General features: G+C 39.8%; 1 protein-coding gene across 9 annotated transcripts in view; it reads left to right on the top strand.

Moving 5' to 3' along the window:
- The window catches only part of COBL (cordon-bleu WH2 repeat protein), a 206,459-nt gene extending 189,587 nt beyond the window's left edge, over positions 1–16,872 (top strand). For 8 of the 9 annotated variants that reach the window (XM_037379292.1, XM_037379291.1, XM_037379289.1 and 5 more), the window contains 5 exons: positions 3,692–3,795; positions 5,034–7,051; positions 7,643–7,762; positions 9,896–10,147; positions 15,552–16,872. In XM_037379292.1, the coding sequence (XP_037235189.1) occupies positions 3,692–3,795; positions 5,034–7,051; positions 7,643–7,762; positions 9,896–10,147; positions 15,552–15,569 (2,512 nt within the window). In that variant the 3' untranslated portion in view covers positions 15,570–16,872. The remainder of the gene's footprint in view (positions 1–3,691; positions 3,796–5,033; positions 7,052–7,642; positions 7,763–9,895; positions 10,148–15,551) is intronic. The other variant, XM_037379290.1, reaches the window with a different exon arrangement.
- The last annotated feature ends 2,949 nt before the right edge of the window (positions 16,873–19,821 follow it).

The raw sequence follows: 19,821 nt of genomic DNA on the forward strand, positions 1-19,821 counted from the left end.
CAGTCCCTTCTTTGCAGTTTACATAGGTCTGTGTTGTATTTAAGCAGTTAAAAGTGGGATTTGTGGTCTCTACCTCTGGTGCCATACATGAGGCTCACCAGAAGTCCTGGGAAGTGCTCAGAGACTCGGCTAAGTTTTATCATGTGCAGACCCCCAGGTGAAGTTGCTCAAACTATAACAAAACGGCAAATCCATTGCCTTAACACTGGTTTGGGTTTCTTTTTTATGCAGCATTTCCTGCTAGGTTTATCAGAGAATTTTCTCTCTTTCTTAGAATGTAAACTTTCTCATAAATGTCCATCTCCCATGACATTAATTTGATGAAATGCTGCTCTAAGTTTCATTTTGTCTCCAACTGCGCAAATGACTTCTGAGGAGTAATTATGTGTGGTATCCTGAGCTCAGTGGAACACTAAAGGCTGTAGTTTAGCAGTCTCTTTGCTCCATTCTGTGCTCTTGCACAAATCTCTGCTAATCTACATAAGTAATAGGTGTGCAGGCTTCCAGGAACCATGCACGTTTTCCATTTTGAGCTTGGGCTAAATGCTCACCAGTGCTGTATTTTTAGTGCCTCACATTTCACCAGAAAGGCAGCATAAAGGTTATCAAGTTCTTCTCTTAAGTCAAAAAAAGCGTGTGTGAGAAAATACCACTGGTAATGTTTATCCAGAATGTAAAACATGGTATTGGAATATGTCATATTTTTCTTGGATTCTGGCCAAAACAGAGCTGTCAACAAAAGAAAAGTGTATAGGGTTAGAAGGGAGGAAGGCTATGCAAAAGAAATCAGAAGGCCCTTTTGTTTTCCTTTCCCAAATACTGTTGTGAGAAAGAGTCATCTTAGGCATATTTATAAATCATGTGAGCTACTGGAAACTACCAGACCATCGCCTTACAAAACACATATCACATTTTATATTCCTGATACTAAGAATTTTTTTAAAAACCTTGTGATTAATCTATACCTTCTGGCTTGCTTTATAGGTGAGTTTGGAGATGAATTGAACAATAGCTCTTTTAGGAATTTGGAAATGCAAAAGAAAAAGGCTGTTTCTTCTGAAGCTCCCTCTGTAAGAGCAAATAGGAATCCTTTCATTTTCACTGCATTGTTCTCTTTCCTTCAGAAAAATTCTGTGAATTGAATATTCATTATCCTCGTTGTCTAGATAAGGAGATTGAAACAGAGATTGGGAGGCAAATGATGTATAGTCACTGCATAAGTGCACAGAGGATAATGAAAGAGTCCTCTGCTGACTATTGTGCCCATCAAGGAGAAGGTAATTTTGCTGTAAGGAGTCATTGAAAAGTTTGGATAGATTGACGTCAGAAAAGGGCTGGTCAGTGCAGTGAACCTACGCTGTGTATTTGGAGCCCAGAAATCCTTGTTCCAGTCCCAAATATGTTTTCCCAGATAAATTGCCCATAAAATTCTCAAGACGATAGTTCCTGTTATTTCCTGGAGAAAACCCAGCAGGAGAAAACAGAAGAAAACCTTAGTAATACAGATTTTGGCTGTAATGTAGAACAGTCAGGCAATAGACATTAAGATATGATCAGGTACCAAAAAGGTAGTGAGCTGGCACGACCTTCATAGAATTAGGTCTCATTGTCTGATAGATATGGGTTTACACATTTTTCTTCCAATATTTTGGAAACAACTTCTTCACAGTAGCTTAGAGAAAGAATCTCAACATGTGTCAGTGATTTGCTTCCAGCAGTGTACACCTATCCTGCAATACCAGCTTTGTAAAGAAGAAAGCAATATTTGTCTTCTGTGTTGGATAGACCTGTTGCTTAGCTGGTGCACAGTTTGATTCTCCCATTGAAAATGCTTTCTGAGTTTGCAAATAAATTGTTCTAAAATGCACTCAGAGGAAAGCCTGTATTTTTTATTAATTTTATAAAACTTTCCACTGCAAAACCAGTATGAAATTCAGTCGGTTCATTCTTTCTGCCACCTTCAGGTTGAGAGTTTTGTTTGCCAGTCTTTTCTCCCAATACAAATGCTGCAGTAGGTTTAAATCTTTTTGTCAGATTGCTCAGATGAGTAATCTCACTGGTGTGTCTTGCAGTGTAGGTGCTGAGCCTGAGCATCATCAGTTCACATTGGCTTCTGGGGATGTTCAGAGGCTGTCAAAGCTCAGGTCAGTGGCAAATGTTGGAAAAAATTGTATTGCAGTCACAGAGCACTGTGCTCTTCCTCGGTATTTAAAAGAACAATACAGATTCCTGTCTTAGATTCCAGTTTAGGAAACCACTTAGGCACATATATAAGCCTTGCCATCTTGAATGCAGCCTGTCTTGTCTGTTCAGATACACAAGGAATGTGTATATGTGAAAAAAGTTCTGGAAGGCTTCCTTGGGGGTGTCTTTTGCTGTTTTCATTGATCCCACGTGCACAGACTCAGCTTTGTAAGTGCAAGGGAGTTTAGGTGCAAGTGGAAGAATCGGGCTCCAAGGCTACTACAAAAGACATAAAGAAAGGAGAGGTGAATGCTACATAAATAAATAATAAAGTAAAATAAAATAAAATAAAATACCTGATGCTTCAACATGTGTGTTCAGTTGCTCCTGGTATGAGCAAGGGAAAAATTAAACAATAAAATAGCAAAAAGGAAGCTCATAATTAGATGTTATTTATTTTATGCAGATTATTATCTTAAAGGGCAGCAGAAAAATGGCATTTTTCAGGTAGTGTTTGGTAAACTACCAAAAAAAAAAATCTGCTTTGCCTGACCAGAGTTAGTTTAAGTGTGGCTACAAGGGAAAGTTGGGATTTTTTTCAATAGGCAAGGGCAAAACTTAGAGAGTCACAGATAACAATATTTAAATTCAGGCAAGGGATGGGTAGCTGGAAAACATGAATTGTCCAATGTGAAGTCCCAGTCTCAGTGATTTAGATAGAAAAGCTCTGGTGGTCAAAATTTTTCTTCCTAAGAAACAGAAGGTCTGTTGTGTAACAGGTTGCCATACATAATTTTTTAATTTTAGTTATTTTTTGTTAGGATTTTTCTTAGTTTCATCTGCGTTTTCTTTTTTCTTTTAATAAGCCAAGACAACACTTGGCACTCATTCTGATTTCAGACTTGTTACAGATATTGTACAACTTCATCAAAACCCATGTAGTTATTTTCTGGCAAAATCAGGCCCCTTGATATGTTTCATTAGAAACAGCTCTGAAGGGATTAGTTTCTCTTTCCTCCTCCCCTCAAGATGCAGAGTGGTTGTCTAACAGTACTTAGCTTTATTTATTTTTCATTACCATGTAATTTATATTTAATTAAGATGCAGATATATCTGCACAGTGTGTGCACAGGATGGCTAGTGGTCTGCTTTAAAATTGTATGGATATGCAAAACCTTTACCTTGGCATATGCTGCCTTTCTGCAGCGCGGTTGAAATGTGTACTTCACAGTGAAGCCAGACTGTTTCTTTGCGACAGGCTTTATTAATCCTAGTCTTTTGATTGCCAGCACACTGAATATGCTCAGGCACTACTGAGATCCTTCCTAGACGTGGATGTGTCAGTATGGTGGTGTGTGTGTCGCTAAGGCTGCGTATTTTTCATGCTTCGGGAAGTGAGTTTCAGAACGCCAGTGGAACCAAAGGTGCTGAAATGATAGTGTATTTCAGAGCAGTGGTGCAAAGCAAAAAAAGGGGAAACCTAACCTTTTTCTCCTCTCTCATTTAGCAGGAGAGATGAAGAAATGGCTTTGACTAAGCATGAAAATGAGGATATATTAATTTCTGCAAAACTCCAGCAGACTTTGACTGGCTTGGATGAAGATTTAGAAGGTAAGTAAATACGTTTCCTCTCAAGTACAAAAAAGAGAGGCAGAGCCAGTAGATGCAGTCGAAGAGACATCTGCATATTTTTCACTAAGGTTGCTGGGAACAACTCACAGGTCTGAGGCAGAATGTGGTCTACCCAGTGTCTGCTCTCTATTTACTTCTGGGGCAGCCACTCTTCATAGACTCACACTGAATGTTTTTCAAGCTGCTTATGAGATTGTCATTGTATTTCCATGTCTGCTACCAAAAAGAGATGAACAGCAGTTTATGGACACATTTTATGGGCCAAATTTGGTATAATTTCATTGACTTCAGTGAAGCTAAATCAGTTGTGAATGTAGCTCTGTGTTTAAGGAACAATGTCTCTGTTTTGTATTTTATTGTGACAACGTGGAGAATGGGGGGACATTTTTGTATCCAGTGCCTCCTCTGCATTAGCATGCATATTTTAAAGTTAAGAATTGAAAAACATGAAAAGAAACAGTGGGAAGAGATAAAATGTCATATTGTGCTCCTCTTTTTCCTACTGTGAATAGAAGTATTCCTCTATTAATGGTTTGTCACCAAATGATGTTGAAAACTTAAACTTCCCATCTTTATTTCAGTATTTCTGCAGTGGACTTGATTCTGATTTAATGCCTGTGAGCTCTCTAACACTGCAGTTTCTTAGCTTCTGTGTTGTAACCCTTGATTTATACCAGCAAATTTGAGAGGAGAGTTAAGCTTCTTGCACAATGAGGCTTCTGGAGTGACTGGTAATGAAGGGTGAGAAGAATGGAGAAAAAATGCAAGTACTGTTTCTTTGTTTGCTTGCTCAAGGAAATCCTTCAGCTGGGCTGTTATTACTAACCAGGTCTGGGAAACATAATTTGGAGTTGCTCGCTGTTTCTCAGAAATGTTTCTCCTTTGGAGTCATGTGGTGAAATGTTTATCACTGAGAGAAGTTAGTCAAAGATAAGGTCTGAACAATAGATTAAATTCTGCTTTCAGCTGCATTTGTATGTTTCCCACTGGCTGAAGCAGGAGGACTGCAGGAATATATGGCTGATCCTAATCAGCAACGAGACAATAAAAAAGACCCAGATCTCTCCTTTTTTGTAATACAGGCATAAATATATTCCTGTTGCTTTCAGTGTAACTAAAATACCTGATCCGCTTAAGCTTGTACTGGCTTCTTGTGTAATTTAAAGTCATATTGCCTAAATACTGCCTACATATAATGTTGTATGTGTATTTTGCAGCAGTGGATGGTATAAGTGTCTCTGACTCCAAGCATATCAATGAAGTGTTGAGCCCACATAGAAGAAAAGTTGAGGCTGCCCAAGATCTTACTGTTTCTATTCCAGTAACAGTCATAGATGATGCTCCAGAAGTTAGCACCTCTAACTCCGCTGGAAATCAAGAGACAGAGACAAGGGTTTCACAAAATATCTCAGCTGTTAATACAGGAAACTTTACCAATAAAAACAACAATGCAGGTTCCTTTGATAAGGGACACACAGATGAGGGAGCTGTATGCATATCCAAGGACCTAATACATCAGCAACCATCAGAAAGTGAATTCAGTCACTTGCCTGTGGAACAGAGGAGAGATATATTTGAATCTCTCACATCCTCCTTCGAAAAAAGAAGTGAAAAGAACTTAAGACTGGACCCCCCCAACAAACATGGTGGGAAGTCTGAGGACTGTAAATCTAAGCTGACTCCGTCTCACTCCAAGGCCACCGCTGAAATCAGTACAGCAAAAGAGAAGATAAATTCATTTAATGAATGTAGTAATAGGGAAAGAGTTCTGAAAAAAAGTAGATCAGAATTAGAAATCAAATGGCCACCAGCAAAAAAAGTTGAAGTAGAAGAAGTCACATCAACACCCACATGGTATCATCGTGCCCAGAATTCAGGAACAAACTACGAACCTAAAATGGGTTTGACAACCTTTAAAGTTGTCCCTCCCAAACCTGAAGTAAAACATTTTGATAGAGGAGTTTCGCTTTCCGCTGGTGCCATTAAGATAGATGAACTGGGCAACCTTATAGGCGCAAATGCCAGTGCCTGTAAGCACATACCGGGTACCTCTACTGACGAAAGTGAGGAAATTCATCTTGGGAAAGTGAAGGCATTCTGGAGGTCAAGTTCTATGGAAAAGCAAAGTGATGACTTGGCTGAGCATCTTCCTAAAAAGTCAGCAGTCACCGCAAACTCTAAGCCCTTTACTATGAAACACGAACACAAACCTGTCTGTCTTGCAGCTCCAAAACCTGTAGCACCACAAACTGTTAATACCCAGGTAGCTGAAAGACAGTCTGAGAATGAAAGGACCAAACCACCTCTTCCAGTTACACAGTCTCAGGTAACACCATTAGTGACCACAACCATTAATAAGGACAGGCTGGAGCTTCCATTTGTAAAGCCACATAGGAGAACTTCAAGTCAGTATGTTGCCTCTGCTATTGCAAGACACATCAACATAACTACTTTTAAATCTGACCCTGTGGAATATCATGAGAAAGACGAAAATAAGCAAGGGGCAGGAGAGGTTAAAACTGAAGGAGAAGTTTCACCAAAAAGGTGTATTATTGTGGCTAAATACAGCCCCGTGGGAACAGAATCAGCAGAATCAGGAGAAACACTTTCAAGTATTTTTACTTGCAGTCAAAAAGCATCCCACAGGTTTACACCTGCTGATAATTCTGGCATGGAAAACAAAGTAGTTAACATCAGGGCACCAAATCAGGCAACTCCTCTGAGTTGGTATAAAAAGAATGCCAGTGGCCCACTTACTAAATCCTCTTCAAAGGATAACAACAGTGCAGAAGATGATCATGGTTTAAACAGCAAGCAAAGTATAGCAGAGAAAAAGACACATCTTTTGTTTGACCAGAAATGTGAGACTCTGACAAATACTTATGCAGCCTCATCTCTCAAGTCTCCTGATCTCCAAGGAGTCCCATCCTCTTTCAGCTCGCCTTTGCGAGTCACTAAATGGCCTCCTGCTAACAGTGTACAAGTCAGTTCACGTAAAGCTTCACCTGAGCTGAACGGTGCAGCAGCAAACGCCGAGTCAGAACAGGAGGAGAAACCTGATGATTCGGATATTAATGCTAGCGGTGAACTGGACATTAATGTTCAGACCAATATCTTCGGACCAAAGAAGAAGTTCAAACCTGTCATCCAAAAACCAATTCCAAAAGACACGTCACTGCACAGTGCCCTAATGGAAGCCATTCAGACAGGAGGGGGGAAAGAAAAACTGAGAAAGGTAAAGTGGAGACTTTTTTTTTAGCCTGTTCAGACTGCAGAGCCCTGTATTCACCCCGTCAGACACCAGAGGTTTTATAACTGGTAGAGTTGCTGATGAGCTCGAGTACACAAGGCATTTGAAAAATTTATATTGGCAAAATACAGACCAAGCCACTGCTTATTCTGCACGTCCCTTATATTACGCAATGCCATTGCTGCTCCACTAGCTAGAGGAGGCAGAGGGTTCAGAGATACAGCATAAATGAAACGTAACTGAGGCTAGCCTAAGAGCCAAACCTGCATGGCAATGTGTTATGTCAGAACAGGAACACACAGCGTAGAGAAAACACCTGCAATGAAAGAAAAAAACATTACTAGGTGATACTAGTTTGCCACTGACTTCATGCTCGGGAGATATGAGACTGCATCTGGAAGTACGCATATCCTCACCGTTCAGTAAGGGTTATAAAAGGCCAAAAGAAGACAGACTGACTAGTCTCCATAGCTTGCATTCTGGTACAAGCGCCAAAAATATTTTTAATAGTGTTTCCAAACTACCTTTAAGTAAATGCCTAATAACAGTGTGAGGTTTATTCTTTTTGTATTCTAGGTTTCAGACAGTGCACTAAATGGCAATCACAGGAAACCCTCATATACTGAGCCGGAGAATGAGCGCGCAGCTCTACTAGCAGCGATTAGAGGCCACAGTGGCATCTCAAAGCTGAAAAAGGTAAGAAATAAAGATGGTAAGTGATCTTTCAAATGCAGTCTGTTACTGCTGGGTGTTTTGAATGAACCCAGAAATGTCACAAACTAAACTTTGTGCTGCAAAGAGAAAAGTTGATGGGGAGCTAACATGACACAAGACCAGATCTGACTTACACAGATAGCATAGCGGGTCTGGTCCTATCATCTGCTATAAAATTTAACTTTCAAATGGTGTGCTTTTAACTGAGAAAGAAGCAGGTAGAAATCCAAATTAATTACAGGGAGTATACATAAAAGACATCCAATATTCATAGTTTTCACATTTAGGTGGGGGGTTTTGCACTTTAGAAGTTTGCAGTTAGATTGATGTATTTGCATTACCTGCTATATGCATCCAATCCCAGTTATCCGAAAAGAAACTCTAGGGCTTCTTCATGCATGCTGTTCATCTGTTAACATGAGCTGGTGCATGCAAGTTGTATGCAAGTAATTGATGTTGATGGAACATCAACTTTCACCACAGCAGGATGATTCCTTCTGTCTGAAAGATTTACCTAATTATTACAGCATCTCTTACTCCTAGTAGCCAAAACCTGCATTGTTCTAGCCTTAATTTTCACTCAGTTCACTGTGTCAGCCAAGGATGTGTATTCGGCAAGGAGGTTTTGATTTCCCTCATGCAATGACTCAGTCCATTAGCACACATCAAGATAGCTGGCAATAGATAGAAAGAATCTCTTGCTTGTGTTAGGGAATTACTTTGTTTCTCAAATCAAATATCTTACTGCCCTTGCTGCAGGTAGGGTACCACTTCCTCTGAGCCTGAGAGCGGGACATACTAGGCAGCAGCCTTCTTGACATGCTTAACTGCATTCTGCGTTTATTTGGAATTAATGTGAATTTGTGTGGAAGAGGCTCTGACAGTGAAGTGGTGGTGTATTATCACAGAGACTTTTTGGAATACTCTGCTCCAGCAGAGAAGCTTTTGCCATCATTTTAAAGGAAGTTGCCTGGAAACCGAACACTTCTTTATCACACCACATCACCTGTGCTAGTTAAAGCATTATGTTTGTATGTGTACAGGGCAAGATACAGATACCCTGTGATGAAAGGGCTGTACCTTTCATGTTATCTCAAGTGTTCAAATTTTATCTGACATGTCATTCCCATATGTCGTGTTTGTGTGTGCAATGAAGAAATAGAATATAGGAGCTCCCTGAATGTAGATTATTTGATGGAGATGAATCCTTCCATTTTTCACTAGAGAAGTTTTGTGCCTCAGTTTCTCTGAGAAAGGAATGCTAATGCATCTGCTTGAAAACCTCACATTTGGCACATGATATTGAATTGCCTAATAATCACCAAATCGTTGTAATTACTAACAATTTATCATGATTACTACCAGTGATGTTGTTAACAGCAAAAATATTTGTTGAGACAGTTGACAGAAAAGCTGGCTTAGTCTGAAAGATTGCCTCCTCCCCCTGCATTCATTTAAAGTAGGATGATTTTCCAAGCTGGCAATTCGGGAAGAAATTTTAGTTTCAGAAATTCCACAGAAACACGCTTGGAAGAGTAATCAAATTCTTTTGTTCTCAGTGCTTTCACTTAGTTCTCTCTGGTCCTATTTTACTTTATGGTTTTTTAGTATGGCTGGAAACTTCAGGTTTGACAGCATTTTTTTCAATGAAGCCATGTCTGAGAGCTCAGTTCTAGAAGAACCTCCCTGTCATCTGAGATTATTTCTGTGCAGCCAGACTGCAAAAAGTAATGAGATTCTTGGGTGGCTATTGCAGCTTTAAAATCTTCCCGATTCCCAAACCCATGTGGTTGTTTCCAAATGAATACCAAGTCCAGCTTTCTCTTTTACCTTACACGCCAAGAAGACTTACAGGATGCTGGAGCTCACAGTAAATAAAGATTGAGTTTCTGAGACAGAGTCAATGCCAAACCCTTGATGCTGGTAATCAGCCCAACTGAGTGATGTGATTGAGTAGTAACAGATGTTCAACCCTATGAGCAAACAAAAGTTCTATGTGGTTTACATCATTCAAGCAAAGTGAAATTGGGGTACTGAAAGTGCGTCAAATATCATATAATTACAGTTCAGTCATGCTTAATGTTAATCATCTCCTTTCAACTGCATCATGAGCAGATCTCTTCACTGGCCTCCAAAGAGCTGCAGAGTCTTAGGAACGCAGAACTGTCCTTGCAGAAGGCAGAAGACCCTCAGGAAGAGCAGCTTTGTATTCCACCAGCCCCTGCCCTGCCACCACCACCACCTCCCACTCAGCTGGCAGCTGCAGCTCCTAAATCCTCTGCCACAGCTACAGGTAACCCCGGGGAGGCCAGGCAAGCCCTAATGGAAGCCATTCGCTCTGGTGCTGGAGCAGCAAAGTTAAGAAAGGTAAATGTACTTTTATATTTTATTGTGGATGAAGCAACCTATGCTTGCTGTGCTTCGAGAGCCATTTATAAACTGTTCTAGCCACACATTTCTTTCTTCCATCAGAGGAAGGTACATGCACTGTTCTCTCTGACTGAATCAAAGATCAGGAGTGTATTTCAAACCTTTGAACAGCTACTAAAACATACTGTTAAGACTAAAACATGCCTGTGCATAGATGCAACTGTATGAATAGTCAATACTTTTTAAAGACAACATCAAGAGTGTGAACATCATTTCAGAAAGCATTTTCATGCCATTTTCATTCTTGTGAATCTGAGATAATACTGAGTGTCCTTTAGACAAGGTGAATCTAAGAAAGATCAGTTATGAGACCCTGAAGCAAATTAGAACTAAGTGTTCTCTCCTACTTTCAGTACCGTGTCCTAGACTTTGATTCCCAACACTTACACCTTGGTCGCACATGCCGAGAACTCTCGGTAAAATTGTGGTGTTGTTTTAATGTGTACCTGAGCTTCATTTATTGGATGATGGATGTTTCACTGCTGCTGTCAGTCAGCTCCCATATGGTTAAATGCTCAGTTCCCCAGGTGTGATTTTTGGAGTAAATTCACTTACCTCTTTGATCGAATGTCTTCCTAACCTCAAGTTACACTGCATTTTCTTGGTAAAGGGAAGCAAATCAATTGGCCTTTGTGGAATCATCCCAATACTGAGCTGCAGTATCCAAGAATCGGCTTTGATCTGAGGACTGCAGGGTGTGTACAAAAGCAGATGCAGTTTTCCCAACACATGACTTAGCTGATGCCAACCATAAATGTGTAAAAAGTTTTAACCTTTTTTACTTCTCCTCTTTAAAATAATTTAAAAATGCAATCAAATTTTAATGTTAAAAAGTAGCCAAAAAAATCTTGTTTCTGGTAAACCAGAAATTCCACAGAATCGCACAGATTCAAACGAATCAGTGTTTCAGGGAACTTTACATTAGCATGCAAACAGAAATCTGGATTTGCAGTTACTTGTCATGTTAAAAATTACATCTATACTACACGTACTGTTATGGGGAGTGGCTGAAGTCACTTGGTTTGTTCAGCTTAGAGAAGGCTAAGGGGTGATCTCATCACAGTCTACAACTTCCTGAAGGAGGGCAGTGGAGGGGGAGATGCTGATCTCTTTACTCTGCTGACCAGTGATAGGAGACAAGAAAATGAAATGAAGCTGCATCAGGGAAGTTCAGATCGGAGATCAGGAAAAAGTTGTTCACTGAGAGGGTGGTTGGTCACAGGAGCAGGCTCCCCAAGCAAGTGGTCGTGGCACCAAGCTTGTTGGAGTTCAGCAAGCATCCAGACAACACTCATAGTCATATGGTTTAGTTTTAGATCATCCTGCAAGGAGCAGAGAGTTGGACTCAATGATTCTTACAGGTCCCCTACAACTCGAGATATTCTATGATTCTAAGACTACAGATTATGAAGAAATAATACTCCAGATCAGGCCTTCCCCCACTTTGCCAATTTACAGAATAAACAGGATTTGGGCATTCAAGAATAATTACTGCAGTTGTTTTCTAGATGTTTCCAAATTCCTTGTTCTTCCAAATACATTCCTCTTGCAAAAGTCTCTGAGGGGACCCATAGCTCTACTCATTAAAACAGTTCTTTATCATATCCTTGGGTATTTGTTTCAAAACAGTTGGATAGCAATTGCAGGCAGTGAAAGTAAACTGGATATACTGTGCCTGTCTTCTTCCATTTTCAAGACAGTAGTTTTTGGTAGGTTTGACTTTGAAATGACGGAGGAGTACGTCCCTTATTATATAGGTCTTTCATGGAAATAAAGGCAGTAGTGTTTTGTCCAAGACAGCATGATTTTTCTCACTACTGTGCTGTTCTTTCAGATACTGGATATATAAGCTAAGTCTTGTATATGCCAAAGACATTGTATCACTTTGACATCTGAGATCTCATGCCCTTGATAACTGATAGAAGTTAAAATGTTGTCAGATCTCTCAGATTTTCTATCTAGTGCATATTAATACCTCTTCTAGCTTGCTGCATTAAATTAAGAACAGAATTCTGATGCCTTCCCTGCCATTGGACAACTTATGACAGCAAAAGTTGAACCCATAGAGGAGAGAGAATACATGATGGCTGCATATCAGGGTTTTCTTCCTTTAGAGCTGAAGAACATGTCTCCAAAGAACACTGAGGGGTTTTGAAGACAGTGACTGGCAGTGGTTTTGTGCCAGGGCTGAGGCAAACTTTTTTCTTTATTTTGCCTCCTCTGTCAAAGATCTATGATGTTATGATTTGGATACATGAGCACAGAGCCATGTTTGGCCTTGCTTTCTCGAAGATTCTGGTGGCAGCAACTAGACAGCAGAGTAGGTAGTTCAGTTCGGTGATTGCATCTGCTTCTCTTCCATTGTCTTCAAGTTTTCTGGGACAAGGGCTTCTGATGGGGAAGTCATTTATTTAGCTAATATTGTGGGGAACTGGGGAGAATCTGTATGGCTTGCTTATGTATGACTGTGTCTTATTTAAGAGGAGTTATTTGCAATGGAAGTAAGTCAAATGGAGCTGTCGGGGTCATTAAATGTAAAAAGCAACTCATTGCCTAGATAAGGAGCATCCCAACAAACATTTGAGCTCTAGTAATAGCTGTGAAAAGGCAACTCCTCCACTCCACCCCTGATTACACAGCTGTTTGTGAAAGTGATGAACTTTAAGGTTAAAAGATGCACTGTGCATGAAGGAAGGAGAGAAGCTGCTGCAGGCTGACCTTGTCTTGCTGAGAGCCAGGGTCTGCACGACACAGGCTGTAATGGGGTCAGCCAAAACAAACCAGAGCAAAAACAGGTGCTTGAGGGAGATGCCAAGTGCAGGTAAAACAGTATGCGCATAGCTCTCCTGGCTGTTACTTAATCCATTTCTTGGAGTACTGTGCCTGTTTTGGCAAATAAATCACACTGTGTTTTGAAGAAATGGCTTCTGTTTTATTGCACTCTGTTGCTGTCCACAGACTCCCAAAGGAAAATTCTTGTGGGTGCCAAGCCCAGCTGGGCCTGCTCCATAAAATGGGTCATCTCCAGTGCAGTGCAGTTCAGGGACCTGCAAGAAAGTGGTTACCCTACTGGTCCTACCCAAAGGGAACGGAGATGGAGACATGTTACTGGAGCTTACTGGGCTGAACTTACCAAACTGGAAAAGACCTAACAATATGCGGGAAGTGACCTTTCTCTCCAGTTTTCAAAATGGTCTGTCAAGGAGCCTGGCAGGTGTTTTAACACATCCAAAGCATAACAGCAAGTCAGGGAGATGGCATCAACTAAAACCACCAAGCAGGGTGGCTGACCTAGTGCCTTTGGTGTTTAATTGTCTTGAGAAATGAACATATCTCACTAGCAAGGAGCCTGCTTCCCAGCTGTGCAGTTGATCAGTTGATCTAGGAAAGAAACAGCTGATCTGAGACTGAATTTTGGCTAATTCTGGTGATGAAAACTCAGGTCATAGAGCTGTGCCATTTGAGCTTCTGGTGTTAAAAGTGGACTAGTGTTTTCCTTAAATTGTACCAAGTGATTTTGTCACAATTTCACATACTTCAGATCTTTATGTCTTAATTTTTAACTCTCTGTCTCAGAAAATGAAAAATAAGCCAGCTAGATTTCTGAAATTCTATGTATCATTGCATGTGTATTTTTGTGTCTGTGTAACTTGCCTTGGGATTTACCATGATTATCTGTGGAGAAAACTATTAACTACGCATGCAAATAATACGTTAGATGTCTAGCTGTAGGTATAGTTGCAGCACAAGCCCATGCAGGATTAAAAATCTTACCCAACAAACAGAAGCTATAAAAGTTGCCTTTGCTTATGTACCATCTACTCATTTTAGATAGAGTTGTACCCAAGGATTTGCTAAAAATATTGCGGGGGCATGTGCCTGCACAGGGTGGGGAAGGCAAGCTGTGTATCTGAAGAACAGGATTTTGCTAATGTTAAAATGATTGTTGTAGACCACTTTTTAATGGTACATGCAAGACGGATTCTACAGGTTTCACATATTTTCTAATAGAGATTGGAGCTGCATCTAAGCAGCCTTTTCTGTTTGCTCACTGCAATTTAAAAAATTAATTTGGCTCCGTCACAGTATCCACAAGTGTTCATGCCAATGTTCGGCATCAGCACTTAGTCACATGAACTCTTGATACGTGCAGTGTATCATTCTGTTGGCAATCAAAGGAGCCAGGTAAGGAAGTTACTGCACCCATAACAATGAATCCTTGGTATACACTGGCATAATTTGAAGTTGGTTGCCAACAAGTGATGCATCGATTTGCATTATGGCACGTTGAGTATCTTCTAGGAAGCGTGGCCTAGTTACATACCTCTATGTCAAGCAGTAGACACCTCACCTTCTCACCTAATCAAAGATACATAATTGTGAATGAAGAAATACAGTTGCTGTAGTTGCAGTGACAGAGATTACAGACTCAAAGCCACAGCTGATGTTGGCTTTGGTATGCTGGAAATGGGGCAGGAGGCCCCACTAAAAGCTTGGCTGAGCTTGATATACAGGTAGTCAAATGAGTCTGCAAAGTGATTCTAGTTCCCATGCACAGTGGGAGGCAGTTGTTTGCATGCTATTACTCTATTTGAATTGAATGATAAAATTTAATTTGAACTCTTCACCTTGCTAATAATTTATACTGTGACCTATTTTTCTCCTCAAGAATAAAGCTTCTGCCAGAGATACTAAGGCCGAAATGGCAGATTTATACTTGACCAAATACATTATTCCTGTTTAGCTTTTGTGGTGACCTTAATGTATATCTCTCTGATAGAATCAAAGCTCAGTAACTTTCATTTTGGAAGAGCAGCCTAGCATACTTACTTAAAATTAAGCATATGCTTAGGCGACCTGAGGACTAAGAGAGAAGGTAAGTTTTTGTTTGTTTTCCTGAACTGCAGTCTTTGGGAGTTTCCTTCATTCGGTCAGGAAGCAAAGTACCTACCCATCAATTGATTTTTATGACCAGTGACAGCTAACCAATACTGAACAGATTTTGACTGTCAGACATTGCGTACTCGCAGCCTGGGTTTCTGTTCATTTCACAAAATGAAGGAAGTTCACAGAAAAATATGTCACCTATGTTCCAGTAATCATGTAGTGACAGCTGTAACACCTAAGGATGTATGAGGTGTCAGTTTTTAGGGAAGGATAACACCTTTCATTAGACCAACTGATTCAGCTAGAAAAAAGCAGATAAGCTTTAAGTAGTCTCACGGAGCTGATGAAGAGACCAAGCCTGAAAACAGCCCCACAGGAGAATGTTTGATTAACAATGTCAACAGTTGGAGGTTTAAAAATATCTTGAATGATCAAGTGCTTTTCTTTGTTATAGGTCCCTCTGCTCGTTTGAATCATGTATAAAGAACAGGTAATTGGAAAACCTAAACCCGTGTGCACCCATAACCATCATTCAAGGTCTGAAGTGGCAAAAAAAAATCAAGAAGTTTAGTTTATTCTCTTGTCTACAAGCCAAAATAAGTTGTAGTTAATTTTCTGTGTGTTCCTGCATAATGGTTCTAAGGGGAAAATATGTTGCTCTGCTGTAAAGTTTCTGTGCCAAGGAACTGTGTTTTGCCTCTGAATATTTAAGGTTGCCAATATACTATTCTTGTTGGCAGGTTAATATAATATAAACACTGTGCAATCCTGTGTTAATACTTAATTGTGTTTATGGGCAAAATTAAGACTTTGCTAGCTCTCCGAAAAGTAATACTCATTTCAAGTTGTTAAAAATACGTAACTATTTCAGACTATTTACCTGCTTCTTACTTGATTTGGAAAAAGGCTGTAAGCAATTAGAGTGAAAATCAGAATAAAGATCTATAAAAAACAATCACAAGAAAAACTTAACGGTACATTATGAAGGACCTAATTTGTCATATGCTGCAGTTGTTGGTTTTTAAAATTAGGTGAACTTTTTATCTCTGTTGGAGCTCTGAGAAAGCAGGCAATCAATAGTGAATGTGAGACAGTGTCTATTGAAAAGTTACTTACGGGATATGATGTATAGAATGCTAATACAGAGATACACTGAATCCTAGTAACATTCATGGCACTTTAAAAACATTAAGACACCTTAAGGGATCTCTGTTTGCAACAGACTGTGAAGGTTATAAATAAGATTCAGAGTACTGCATAGAGATCCAAGATTTAGGATTCATTCCTGCACTGCAAAATGAAGTGAAGCTGGTTTGTATCAGTAACCAGGACTTTTGTCGTCTCTTCTTGACGTCATGAGTAAGTTGGCCCTTTGTTTCCAGTTCGTGTGGCTGTTGTATGTTGTCTCACAAGTATTTATAGCAACATCTTTTTCAAATGTTAACTACTTTGGTAGTTGTTGTTGTTGTACATATGTTGAAAATTTTTGTTAAATTGATTAACTTAAAAAGGACAAATGAAAATGCTTTTTCACATTTCCTATATTGTAATGAAACTGATGAAGCGGAAGTTTGTATATTTACATTTTTATAATCACAGACCAGAGTGGTGGCAGATTCTTTTTTTTTTTTGGAGCTGAACTTTAAAATGTATAGCTATGTAATGTTGAAAGCATGAGAATATTTAGCCATCTGCATCTAATATTACTATATATTATATATTGTAAAATATTGATGTCTGTTAGTGCCACGAATAAAAACAAAATCAAAACCTGACATGGCTTGAAAGACTCTTTTTGCCAAATATTTTCCATTTACAAAAAGAAATTAGAACTAGAGATGGACTTAAGCAAACCAGTATCCTGTGTTTGATATCTCAGGTCTAATATAAAATGTCTCAACCCAGGAAAGGGCTCACAACTAGTAAGCTAGGAACACAGTAGAAATCACCAACTAGAATCAAGATGTCAGTTATGTACATCTTTGTAATGCGGTGCTGATAATGATCCATTTCCTCATTAGAGAGGGTAATATGTTCAGAATTAAGGTGCTGTGTCACACCCTAGGATAAATAAGATCACTTCTGTTGACTGGTTAGCCTTTTATTTGCCTTCAATGTCTTCTCAATATGCTTTACATCAGAAATTTTAACATGCTAAAAATGCTGTCGCAGGAAAGGATTAGGTCACTCGTGAGCTTGGATGCTGTAGATAGTTCCATCGGCAGCAAATACAGCTTCCTTTGTTAGGTGCTATAAGACAAAATTCAGTGCAGGTCTCTTCTTTGGTTTTAGTGTTGCCTAAAGGCCCTGGGTCTGTAGCACCTCCTTACTAACACACTGTAGTGTGAGAAGTTGTATGGGTACTTACTTAAGGGATCCAAAGCTGGATTTTGAGAAAATAAGATCCTCCAGGCTTTGCAAGGAAAATCTTGTGGTGCTGAGTGCTGGCACTGCATAGAACTGAAGTTTATAAGAGAGTTATTCATGGATAGACTTCCGAATATTGAATTCCTATGGGTAAAAAAACTATAAGAACAGCTGCAAGGTGAGATGTAACCTTTACCATGACCAAAAAAAATGGTGAAAAATTCTGCTGGCTCAGTCACAGCTCACGCTAAAAGTGGGGGGGTTGTTCAGCTGCCTACACTCAGAAGCTAGACTGGGTGTTCATTCCCTTCTGCTGTTGATGGGAGCTGTGTATGCTCTTACCCTGTCATCCAGGTGCTGTTGAATTCCTAGCAGCAGCTTAATTTAACACTAAGTGAATGGAAATCTTACTGTAAACCCATCTATAATGAAGTCTAGTTACAGGTCTGACCCTTCTGTATAATAACTTCCTATTACTGCTTTTAGAGGTCTTCATTTGGGAAGTAATCACGTGCCAGTGTTTTAGTTCGTATCAGGCAAGCACTTTTGAAGCTCTTCATCCCCTCATCCCTTCGTTTATCCTGCTTCAGGGCTTGGAAACTGTGTTCCTGTTGGATGAAATGGATTCAGGAGACACGCTCCAGCACAAATTGGCATTCAGTCCCTGGAACCAGGCTGGAGCTCATCATAAAAGAAAAACCCTGAAATGTGTCTGGTAAAACCACTGTGTCCTCAGCACCAAGTATTTTCACCTATACAGCTGCTGTTACTGGCCCACACTGTTTGCTAGTGCAGACACAGCCTGTGTCTAGAGGTATATATGCCATTTGGGTCAGTCCCTGACATCCTTCCATGGCTCCTGTAGCTTACCGTCCGCAGGCTGGTTTCTTTCTCGAAGGACTGAAGAAAGGGCAGTGAGCTCCCGTTCTCCTCAGTGCATCTCTCGGCATAGATTTCCCCCGTGCACTCTTAGCTCACTCATCCAGAGGAAAGAGTCTGATACATGCCTGATTCATCTGGTCCTTTATATTGTCTTTTTGAGTAAGACACTTCAATGAGGTGAAAAATGGTATCACCAGGGAAATTGAATGGAGAATTTGGATTTGGTATCTTTATTCCTTGTACAAGTATAAATCAATGTTCAGGGCTTTGAGAAATCTAGTCTCGTGTCTCAAAATTTGTAGGTCTCCCCTCCCCTTTTTAACGTATTTTTATTAAATTTTTCTTTTAACTGAGTTCAGAGCATTACTCAACTATAAAGCCAGCATTAAATCGCTCTGATTAGATATTTGACTTTAAATAATACTGGCTGTCTGCGTGAGCTATGTGACTTATGTGACTTCATTATAGGTTATTTCTTGTACAGACAGCCTGCTAACATTGGTTGTGCAGAGTGTTGGACCAAAAGACCTTTTGACGTACAAATTAACCTACAGGATTTTGAACGTATCAGTATTCAGCTTCCCCAGCTTGTACAAGAGAGTTGCACAATTTATGCTACATTTACCGTAGCCAAAAATTAGCACTTCATCAGTGTGTAGGAAAAAGGAGAACAAGAGGTGCGTTTATGAAGCAATGGAAAATGCCACCCTGAGATACTGTGCCATTTTTTCCCTCTGACCTCTCCAGAAAAGAAAGAAGCAGTTCTGTTGTTCGGTGCAGCTTAGCGTTAAGCATGTGGTTTAATTTGAATGCAAAGATCTGCACAAATCTTGATTTGAGTCAGTTTGGCTGATTGAAATGTTCATTAATTGGTCCTTTGTTGGTGCAATAAGGAAAATGGTTGTCTTCTAGCACAGTTCATTAGCAACTTTTACATATTTAGGGTATTTATTTGTATACTGTTTCTCTATTCATCTCTAATCCTCTGTTGAGTTACATGTGCATTATGTGTACCAACATGCTTCGCCTCTGAGAGTTCTGTTAGGATTTATGAGACTATTCCTATTCTTACGCCATTTGTTGCTGTTGAGCACACACAATAAAATACGCTTTGCCCCTGCCACAGCTATAGCTGCCATAATGGTTGCATTTCCCCGCTCACAGAAAATTAACTTTACAATGACAGGGTTCCTTTTTTGAAGATAAAATGAAACACAGCATTTCCTCATTTTTTCAGTAATGTTCACCTGGATTTGGTGCAGCATTGTTCCAATGGGCTTTGCTTTTTTTTTGCTGAGTAGGGTGTGGAGTTTGATGCATTGCTGATCTCTTCACTTGGCGGGAGAAAGTTTCCATGTAGTTGAATTCCCAGGGTTGTTCATCAAAGTATGCTAAGATGGATGAACCTTTCTAAGAGCAAAAAGGTTTGGGTTTTGGGTTGGGTTTTTTTTGGTATTGTTACTAAATATTATTAA

Source organism: Falco rusticolus, chromosome 3 (genome assembly GCF_015220075.1).
Source record: "Falco rusticolus isolate bFalRus1 chromosome 3, bFalRus1.pri, whole genome shotgun sequence".
Taxonomy (NCBI): Eukaryota; Metazoa; Chordata; class Aves; order Falconiformes; family Falconidae; genus Falco; species Falco rusticolus.